A 10,931-nucleotide genomic window follows, 5' to 3' on the forward strand; every position below is an offset into this window, starting at 1 on the left:
CTATTTGCGGTAATTGCCATCGTTCGTCAAAACTTCCGGTTTTGAAGGAGAAAATGTGAATTGCATTTGAGTGAAAGAAATATGTGTTTGTGAATAGTTTTGTTCATTTTATGCTGTGAAAAGACATTTTCTGTGTAAAATGCCTTTTATGAAAGGAAAAGCACCGGTACGGCGTACTCTCCAGTACCTCGAGCATGGACAATTACATTTGAAGGAGGGAATCCAAATAATGACCATGAACTACAACACTGGTCAAAAAGCAAATAAAGGAGTATTGTAATTGTTTTTAATATTTCGATTGTATGGAAGGTCATTTTATTTATTTGGCTAAATTAATTTTTTTTTTTTTTGTGCCTTATTTGAAACAAATGTCACTGACCTGTACTGTAGTGCAGTTGTGTTTTATTGACTTAGCAGGTTTTCTCTAATGTGCATTTTTAATATTTCTAAAGCTTCAGTGTATCCTGATGTAGTGTTTGGCTTGGACAAAAGTTTCTCATGTGTCAGTATGATGAATTTTTAGACGAACTTCTGTGCTTTTAAGAGTAAACTTTGCCTGCTCCTAAAAATGTAACCACTTAAAGTTAATTGACAAAAAACAAGATAACTAGAGGCTCAAGAGAGCCTGAATCGCTCACCTGGTTAACCATTTGCATATTTGAAAAACTTGAGGAATGAGACAGGCAAAGTTAAAATCAACTAAATTGTCAAATGCAAGAAATGCTTTCCATAGCATTTTCATGACCTGAACCAGAATTTTGCTAAAGGCAACATTTTTTGATTTTTTTTCAAAAACATGTCTTATGACCCCTAAGTTCCATTTTAGTATAGGCAGCCATATCTATTCATGGATTAAAATCACAACAGTCATTTTGAGCACAATACACTAAAGAACTATTATGCTTATTTTCATTCAATGATCTTGAAAATGGTTTTTGAGAAGATTTCCAAAGTTGTACATGTGAAAAAAAACCAACAAAAAACTGTTTCAGGGGTCATAACTCATACATTAGTCAATGAATGGTTTTGAAAATTTCGGCATAGGTCCTTCTCATGATGCATAACAATTTTACCTTATGCCAGAAATTTGTTAAAGGCAACAGTTTTTGAGTTATTTGCAAAAATCTGCCATCTGACCCCTATGTTCTATTTTTAGTAATGGCGGCCATGTTTTTCATGAATCAACAATCCCAACTCTCAATTTTTGTGAGATACCCTTAGGAACATATTTATCAACTTTCATTGAATTTTGTGCAATGGATTTTGAGAAGATTTTCAAAGTTGCACATGCGAAAATACAAAAAAAACTGTTTCAGGGGCTGTAACTCCTACAACAGTTGACCAATCATTTGAAAGTTTTGGCCTAGATACATCTCATGATGCTGAACAATATTACCCATGCCAGAAATTTGCTATAGGCAAAGGTTTTTGAGTTATTTGCAAAAAAATGCCATCTGACCCCTATGTTCTATTTTTAGTAACAGCGGCCATGTTTTTTTCTTCTTTTTTTTTGGTCATTTTGTGCAGAACACCCTAAGGAACAACCATGCCAAGTTTAAAACCTGTCAGTCTAGTAGTTTCAGAGGAGAAGATTTTTTACCATTTGTTGACGATGACGACGGTCGCCAAGTGATGGCATAAGCTCACCTGTCCTTCGGCCAGGTGAGCTAAAAAGGAATATTTGTTTTCTGTTTCGGCCAGGTGAGCTAAAAAGGAATATTTTTTTGTGTTTCTGAGCAGTCTAGGGTTTGATCCTTGGTGGCAAAGATATTATTTTGTGCTATCTTTTTACATTTGGGGCCCAACTAATTATAAACCGATGGGGTTTGGATGGAAATTAATCTAGTATGGTAAGTAGTTGAGTTAAAGTCGTTCATGGTATAGAAGACTCATGAGGAGTATGAAGTATCACAGGGCAGCCTACCTGTTTTGAAGTACACATGCAGGTAGTAGATTTGAAGAGCAAGTTGATTGACTTGAAAAAAAGAATAATTCTTTAACCTTCAAAATGTACGAGTTTGTCACTGAGCAGTCTAAGGTTAGATTCTAGGTGGTGGAAGAATATTTTTTAAATTAAATCATGTTGCACAATATAGGTTTCATCATTTTTGTATTAGAGGTTAGAGTTAGGTTTCTTAAGTTGCCAACACAAGTTTCATGCTAAATGCAAGCATTTTGTAAATAACAATAAAAAGCTTTGCAGAGTGCAGAATGATACAACCACATTGGTACAACAGTTGGAGCAAATGTGGACACCATATTAGTTTTTGATATTTTTAAACATAGGGACTCACAGTTATGGACACAACAATTGGTTTGAACACAATATGGCATGAAACTTGAAATTCAATGAAAAATTTTCAAAATCAGTCCTAAAAGTAAGAAGTCGATTTTTTGGGGGCATGGCCCCTTTAACACCTTATACCTCAAAAATTGTAAGAGGTACATGTGTATCTGAAGTCTGGTTTAAAACTTTTCGTGAGGTATCCATTGAAAATAAATTTCAAAATAGGACAAAAAATAAATAATAGTCAAGTCTTGGCATCAGGAAAATGCATGTTTCTAGCATGTAATTTCTTGTTTAAGTCTACCCCCAAAATCTGACCATTGTGGTATAGAATATTGTGGAACAATATCATTGACATTCCCAAGCTTTTACTAGAGTTATAATGTATATAGTTGAATTCTATGAAATGCTTTTTTAGGCCCCTTTTTGGTGATACATCTAAAACAGTTGGGACTATGACCCCCCCCCCCCAAAAAAAAAAAAAAAAAAAAAATTCATAAGCAACCTCCCATTTGTGGTTTGTAAACTTGTTATAAAATTTAATAAAGATCAATCAATACTCAAGTTATGGCATGAAAACTAAGTGTCTACAGACAACTATGACAACAGCACCATACCAATATACAATTGAACTCCAGATTATTTGCAGTTGTATCAAAAAATATACAGCAAGAATAAGTGTATGTACATTTGTGGCAATGCTTTCTTTAATTTATATGTAAAATTTTGAGCTTTGCCTTTCTTGAATTATATTTTGCAACACAAGCACATTAATTTGACCAAAATATTGTGTAAGCTACATGTATGTACATTTGTTTTACATGTACATATATTTTGTTGCAGAGACTTTGTGTTCTGGCATCTTCCACAGATGATGTACAAGAATCCTAATACTCAGTTTGTTACTTTTAAGAACATGACACCATCACCATTTTTCCAGTTCTTTTTTAGTAAGTTTACCTATATATACATATCATTTACTGTAACTTAGATCAAAGTAATGTGTTAGTTTTGATAATATGCATACTACAAATTTGTAGTCAGCTGATATATTGAGCAGTTTCAAATAGAAAAGATAATATCCCCTTTTGCACTATATTCAGCTTACTACCCCAACTTCAATGCCACATTTGCGTTTTTCATACTGTGAAAGTAATATTGTTCATGGGGGTACCAGTTTTCGTGGATTTCGAGGATAAGGTTAACCACAAAATTTGGTTCCCATGAAAAAGATTATTTACTTTAAATTGTATGACAGGATCATCAAAACCACAAATTCAAAAATCCAGGAACTTGTGCTTTTTCCCAAAACCAAGAAAACTGATACCCACGAATATGAGTATTTTCACAGTAAATGTTAATTTCCATATTTGCTATAATATTGTCTTTTAATAGTGTTTTGTAAAGTGTGAATCACTAGAATGTGTAACATAGTCTTATTGTATAATATATTGAAGGTGTTATGTGAATTCTGTGTTTAGAAAAGCATGGATCATAAGAGTAACTTAACCTTATTGTATACTTATATATATCAGGTTTTATATCATTTCAGGTAGTGGTAAAAAGCTTCTTATTGATGTTGATTCTCAAACTAAAGATGAAATTCATGATTTTATCAGACAAAGTGTGTGCAAATCACAGTAAGTACAATTTGCATACAGAAGTCTGTCTTAAAAATACACAATATCATTGGTCTTCTTCTTGTCCTGTCTCAGCTAGATACGCCAGCAGAGGCTGAAAGCTGAACAGATGGGGCAAATATGGACACAAAATTCAAGTTTGATACAGTTCTTAATTTGAATCAAAAAGAATCGAGATTATAAAAAAAGGAAAACAAATCAACAAAGTTTCATGTAACTTGCTTGAGTGGTATGAAGTAATTGTGCAATTATGGGAAGTCCCCCTTTTTAGTGAATAAAGTCCAGAACCTCAAAAACAGAAAATCAGAAATCTATAAGTTTCATCAAATGGGTTCAACTACTTCTGAGTTATAGTCCAAAAACTGTAATATCTCCCCTATTCATAAATAAATACCTATAACTCTAAATCGTAAAATCTGAAATTTATGAAAATTGAAAGGGAGCTTACATCAATATAAATGAACAATGCACTAAAGTTTCATTGACATTGCTGCAAGGTTTGTTGAGTTCTAGTCCAGAAACATAAAATCACTCAATTTTTGTACTAATAAAATCCTGTAACTCAAAAACCAAATAGTGGAAATTAATAAAAATCAAAATCACATCAATAGAAAGAAAAACTTCACCAAAGTTTCACAAAAATTGGTGGCAGCATTTTTGAGTAATTGTGTCAAGTGTAAATGACTGGGGGAACCTGTAATAACTAAATTAGCATAGCATAGCCTGGTTTTATAGTATATCATCTAATAGGAGGCAAAGGGTTATGGTGATATCTGACAATTAGTGAACGATGAAAAAAAGCGAAGTAAATTGTTTTACAATGATTCTTAGTTAATATAAAGAATAATGTCTCCCTCCACTTTGATGGGGAGCTATAACCATATGGAAGGTGTAAAATTTGGGAATTTGAGACAAAAAGGTTTACACTAAATTTGTGCTTTCTAATTTTGGCGAGGGTTAAGTGGTGCACAAAGTTCTTAAGCCATGAGATAATACTTTGTTATTTTGACACTTTTAACCAGACTGCTAAATACACCAAAATTTGCATCCCACAAAAATTACCTGCTTTTCATTATTAATTTTGCCCTGTCCATCTGTGACACATTTGTAAGTTCAGATTCTTGGAAACTACTGCACCTAACAGTGAAACTTCGTAGGTAGTCCGGACATGTTATGTAGTTGTGCATATTATATTTGTACTAGAAATTAATGATCCACTGAATTTTGTGAGAGTTATACCTCTTTAAAGTGGAATTGGGGAGACATTAATTTTTTAAGGCAAATACAAACTTTAATATTGTTTGTTTTAGGAGTCAGTTACTACAAGAACAAATCAGAGAAATGAAGAATCCTGCCTTTTTTGGACCACGTTATGACAGAAAGTGTATATGTCAAATACCAGGACAATGTCCATGTTCAAGTTTTGTTTTATTACCACCAGAGATGAGAGGAAAGGTTTCATTGAATAAAGATTTAGATTAAATTTCTATCTTAATATATAAGCCTGAGGCACTGTTTTTCTCATAGGTAAGGTCAAGGTTATTCTGTCCTCGGTGACTTTTAAATCATTGTTTCTCAAATAGTGTGAACTGGCTTATTTTCACCATCTATTTATTTTTGCTAACTTTACAAGCAAGAAAATACATGTGAAAATAAGTTGCCTTAAAATAAAAAGTGTTGGACATGAAATTAAATAGTAGTTTCACAGAATCATGAGTATTCAGTAAAATATAGCGGTATTTGTTTACAGTAATCTACAGCCTATTAAAAAAACTGAGGTTTTTTGGGGGGAGCTTTAAACATCAAAGAGTTTGTTTGCATTGTTCTTCATATAATGTACAGATGTGAAGATGCTAATATATTTTTGATAAGGACTAAATAGTTATAAACAGCCATCTAATGTCTACCTTATATAAGTTATTCAGGTTAACTTTATATAGAAGGACCATGTTATCTTAATAACGATGAATTGGACGCAAAACAATGAGAAGCATGAAATAAAAAAATACATTATTAAAATAACAAGGTAATGTACTGGTACTGGTTGTTATTAAGAGCAACAAAACCAAGATTACTGTCATATTCTTCACAAAGAATTTATAACAAGTTTGATTTGAACACAAAGAAAATGAATCCATGAAATACAGCATCCAATGCATACATGAAGTCACTATAATGAACTTGAATGTGCATCAACCATATGTGGTTAGCTATGAAAACCTGGTTGAGGGTCTATAATTCTAGACCCATATAAACCATATAGTATAGATATAAAAGTCAGATGAATGGAGCTTTCCGGTCTGTACCAGGTTACTGGTTCTGATGGGTTTGCTCGATAAAATCCTAATTGTCTCATTGTAAAAATATCTTGTTCATATAAAAGTCTCGTGTTATTCTGTTTGGATTTTTCTGCAACATCATATTCTATACAATATACAAGCTGAAAAGCAATAGTGTAAATGTTACTCCATGTAAAAAAAAAATGTAAACTATTACCAAACGAACAAGTGTAATTTTGCCATGTCTTATTAATCCACAAATCTTATCTTGGTTTGGAAAGGTTCACTTCAATAAATTGGTTTTTGCATACATAACCATTGTACTGGTGTTAAAGAATGTGTTCATAGGAAAACTTTGAATGATTATCTGTCTGTTTTCGATTAAAATGGATTAATTGGAAAAAGTGATATGACTGCTCTTGTATCTATGTGGCTTGACTTTTTCTAAACACTTCTTTATTTTGACTTTTAGTTTATACTTAAATAAATAAAATGCTCTTAAATGTTTTCTATATTGAAATTACACAAATGTTTTTACACAGATCCATCTATACTAAATGTTTACATTTTTCTATTGAACTAATTTTTTTTACAATTTGGAAATGTCATACTATCCTGTTAATACATTCACCAAGAATTTCATTTTATTCTTTTTAAAATTTTTAAGTAAAATTTTTGGCCTGGTGTTGATTTTTATTGCAAGATTTATTGCTTTGTGATATCATGAACAAGATCAAATTCAAAATTTTCAACAAATAATTGATGAATGAGACATGTTTAATGGTGATTTTTTATTGCCTTTTGTTGATTTCGATTGTTTGTCCACTATTCCAACTTGTCTGCTGCACTTGCAGAATGATACTTGGTTAGAAATTGATGATTTCACCAATGTCAATAGTGTTTGACAGTGTTGGTCATTAATGTGTCTTCGTGTCGTTATTTATCTTTCTAGTTTATTTTGAAGAAGTATCATCATTCTGTTACCATGGATTTTATTACTTATGTTATTAATGCCTTGCAGAGCTTACTGGAAGGTGTGTTTACATTTAATGAATTTTGGTGATCTCTGTCAGTATTTACTACTTTTATGAAGGTTATACAATGGTGTATTTGTTGCATTTCACCATATCTGTTCCTTTTTCTATTAATAATTAAAATATGATCACAAGTAACCAATTGATTATCCTATTTATAATATAGATTTCTATATAATTCATTATTATTCAAACGAGTTTTAATTTTTATGATGGGCGGATTGCTACTCCAAGTCATCAAATAAAGTTAACATCACAATAAAAAGTGTTAGCTCCAAGGATGGAGTTACAGAACTCATTTCATATGAGAATTATCAAAATTTATTACACAGGTAGCATTCAATAATTTACTGTTGTCTATATAATAATAAACTTCAATAGTCTTTGTTTTGTTTTGTTTGTTTGATTTTTTAGCATTTAAATTAATTTTATACTCAAACCATGGTAACATACTAATTACTTACTATATCTAACAATGCAGATGGATATCCTTCTGGCATGTCTATTATAGTCTGTAAAACATGCCAATTGCACTCTAAAATAAAAGAAATATGCCTTTCTATAATTTTTCTTTATATTTAAAAGTCTGTTCGTCCATCGCCAACACTTTGGAGAACTCAAAAACCCTTTCATCAACATTTATGAAACTTTGGTGAATTGTTCATATCTATTGACGTAAGCTCCCTTTCAAATTTTATAAACTTCAGATCTTTCATTGCTGTATTATGAATTTTCTTTCTAAAAAAAAAGGGGAATTTTCAAGTTTTCGGACAATAATTCAAAAACAATTTCACCAACTTTATGAAACTTTGGTGAATTGTTCATATCTATTGACATTAGCTCCCTTTCGATTTTTATAAATATAAGATTTGTTGTTTCTGTGTTATTAAGTTTTACTCTTTAAATAAAACCGTAAACGTCCAAGGAAATTTTATTTGTTGAAAAATTGTTTAAAACAGACCATTTGTTATGATGATCGACTAATAAATTAAAAAGGTAGTTGGTAATATTGTCAGAAAAGTGTGTTTTGAACAACAAACTTAGTTAAACTAGAGGTAGCCTTGATAGTGCCAATTTTTTTGTGCATTTTTTATTCATTTTTTTGGGGGGAGGGTATTTGACAGGGCTCACAGTATTTCTAGTTGATCATATAAATTCATTAAAAGAATAAGGACAAGTTAAAAGAGTAACAGGCGTATCATGCGCTTAAAGCGCAGCTCTTTATTAACAATGAATTACTTTTCAAGCATTTTGGTAAGTTTATACAGTATTACCTTTGAGTAGCACCAATAATTTGGTAAATTCTTCGTATATTTCTATTTTTATTTTACCACTTGTGGGTAATGATACACCAATAAGTTCAATACTAAAGTTTGTATCAGGTTCTTCTAGAACTAAGTTTAATCCTACAAGAATTCTCCTCCAACTAACGAGATTCAGATGACTTGGGGCTAAGTTGTTTAAAATTTTAACAGAACCTCCTGGTCCTGTCTCTTTAGCTGTTAAAATTGCAAATCTAAGCTGAAATAGACAAAAACATTTTGTCATGATATTCTTTAGGAAGTTATGTTTCAAAAAATATGATTGTCTTAATTATCTGTCACACTCATTAACAGTAGTGTGATCTTAACTATTTTTATTTAATATTGCATTATTAAACAGAAGATGTGGATGTTGTCATTACTGAGTTATTTTCCTTTCCACCGAGTGCCTTCGTGTAACAAGAAAGGCTTAGAAATTGGATTGATTCTGTCAAACTGAGTGATTTCCCTTTCAGTTAGGGCTTTTTCCCCGAAATGATTTTTTACATTAAAGATAGATTGGTGGCAATATTTTTTATTTATCAACTAATGTACTTTTCGCTATCAATAATTTAAGCACACTTACAGTGGACAATATAAAATTCAGACACTTTTTTCCTTCAGCTTCATCAAATTCATAATCTTTGAGAATTTCTATTAGACCTCTTCTCCAGTAATTTAAATTTGTATACCTTGAGCGCAGGTTTGTCCAACTTTCTGTTCTGTTCAAATCACCTATGGAACACAGAAATAGTTATATCAAAGTTACAAAATCAAGGGTTTGTAGTTAACTTAAGTTAGTTTCAGGAAATAATTCTTGCCTGTAATTTTATATTCTAATTTGCCAAAACTTCTCATCAAATTATGGCAGGCAAAATTTACTTACCATATTCTAATTTTGATTAACGAAATTTTTTTTTTATTTTCCAATGAGAGAGAATAGAGATGGAGCTGAAGCTTAGAATATCAAGAAGACTAGTACATTGTATTTCTATCTGTTTACAAACATTTTTTTGATGGAATACAATTCAACTTTTAAATGAGGGTTTTATATCTGAAAGGTTATGCGTGGATTGTCACATTATGGTCTTTTTCTTATTGTGCCTAAATATGTATTATTATTTTTAAAAAAAGTATACTAAAGATCTTCCTCCTACAACATAAGAGGTTGGAATTCCGTTCCTTCATACTCCAACACCAAGTAATAAAATAACTTGCCAGACAACCGCTACCAATGCTGGCGTACTAGAGATGCATGTACCATTATGATACAGGACATATTCCCTTCTGGATTATAGTTCGTACTTTTATATCAGTAACATACCTACAGGTAAACTACGCCCTCCCTCTGCCATAAACTCTTCCACACCATATTAAATTTTTATCTGTACCAAAAATATAAAGAAATGTTTAATGCTGACCAAACTTAAGAAAGTTTGTTATTTATATACTACATTATGTAGAAACCAATTACTCACATCAAATTTAATGATGTAGAGAGCCAAAAATAAGCAATAGGTCATGTACAGTGTAATAAATTGTACAACTCATTGGGACTTTATATTACAATCCTTAGTTCATCTACGCATGTTTTTCAAGTCTGTGTTGGCTGTACACGAAAGCACGCACTTATTTTCTTTGTTTATACTTCATTATATTGACAAGTCCAACACATGAATCTCCATAAATAGAAATTCCTTTTACAGATGTTTTTTTTTCTTCTTAGTCATTTCTAAAATCATCGCTTGGAACATATACCCGGTGAATGATGTAATTTTAGGTCTATAGTCATCAATGTTTTTACTCACCCACATTTGTTTGTTATAAATATAGATGTTATTTATAGTGACATAATATAGCCTTGGATTTGAAAGGGGAATCACCTAAAATGTTTGACATTACTGGCAATCGGCAAACCTCGGGTGAGGTCTCAGTATCGTATTAATTTTCCCATAGACTTCTATAGTGAAGTGCATATTTTTAGGATTTTTTAAAAAATATGTAAATTGATTCAATAAAACTTTCACTTATGTAGCATTTCTAAGGACATGTGAAAAAATAATTTCCCGCAAAGAAAATAGGGTGAGTCCGCGAAGATTGGACAGAAAAGTAGTCTTGAACTATAAATAGCCATTTTCCCTACTTTCACTTTCGTTTTGCACTCACCAAACCAACCTTTTCAGTGGAACATTTTTATGATATTATGTTAGATTTTCTTTTAAAAAAGTTCTTCATCTTACAGTGTGATGTTTGCTCTATTTTTTAAGTCATTGTTCATGTCTTTTGACAAAACATTAGTTTGTAGAGAGGCAAAAAGAAAATGCACTATATTTTTATAGCATCCATGTTTTGACGTACACGTACACCCGCTCAGGGATATGCAATACGAT

The 10,931-nt window shown here is 31.5% G+C and overlaps 2 protein-coding genes across 3 annotated transcripts; one reads left to right on the forward strand and one right to left on the reverse strand.

Moving 5' to 3' along the window:
• The first annotated feature begins 6 nt into the window (after nt 1-6).
• On the forward strand, nt 7-5,410 carry LOC148627080 (small ribosomal subunit protein mS25-like). Its single transcript, XM_088567027.1, has 4 exons — nt 7-276; nt 3,131-3,237; nt 3,840-3,927; nt 5,238-5,410. The coding sequence occupies exons 1-4, from the start codon at nt 140-142 to the stop codon at nt 5,407-5,409; spliced, it is 504 nt and encodes a 167-aa protein (XP_088423153.1). The 5' UTR covers nt 7-139; the 3' UTR covers nt 5,410.
• LOC148627081 (uncharacterized) lies at nt 3,840-10,443 on the reverse strand. 2 transcript variants are annotated; one of them, XM_088567014.1, is made up of 6 exons: nt 10,350-10,443; nt 9,866-9,926; nt 9,128-9,276; nt 8,515-8,761; nt 7,705-7,775; nt 3,840-6,367 (listed from the first exon to the last, which is right to left on the reverse strand). In XM_088567014.1, exons 2-6 carry the CDS (start codon nt 9,894-9,896, stop codon nt 6,134-6,136), a joined length of 732 nt encoding a protein of 243 aa, XP_088423140.1. In that variant the 5' UTR covers nt 9,897-9,926; nt 10,350-10,443; the 3' UTR covers nt 3,840-6,133. The 2 variants fall into 2 exon arrangements, with proteins under 2 accessions (XP_088423140.1, XP_088423130.1); XM_088567004.1 differs by lacking the exon at nt 10,350-10,443 and having other exon boundaries at nt 9,866-10,013.
• Nucleotides 10,444-10,931: the final 488 nt, after the last annotated feature.

The sequence above is a fragment of the Perna viridis genome, chromosome 1 (genome assembly GCF_037379345.1).
Source record: "Perna viridis isolate PV_CMFRI_1.1 ecotype Kerala chromosome 1, ASM3737934v1, whole genome shotgun sequence".
Classification (NCBI taxonomy): Eukaryota; Metazoa; Mollusca; class Bivalvia; order Mytilida; family Mytilidae; genus Perna; species Perna viridis.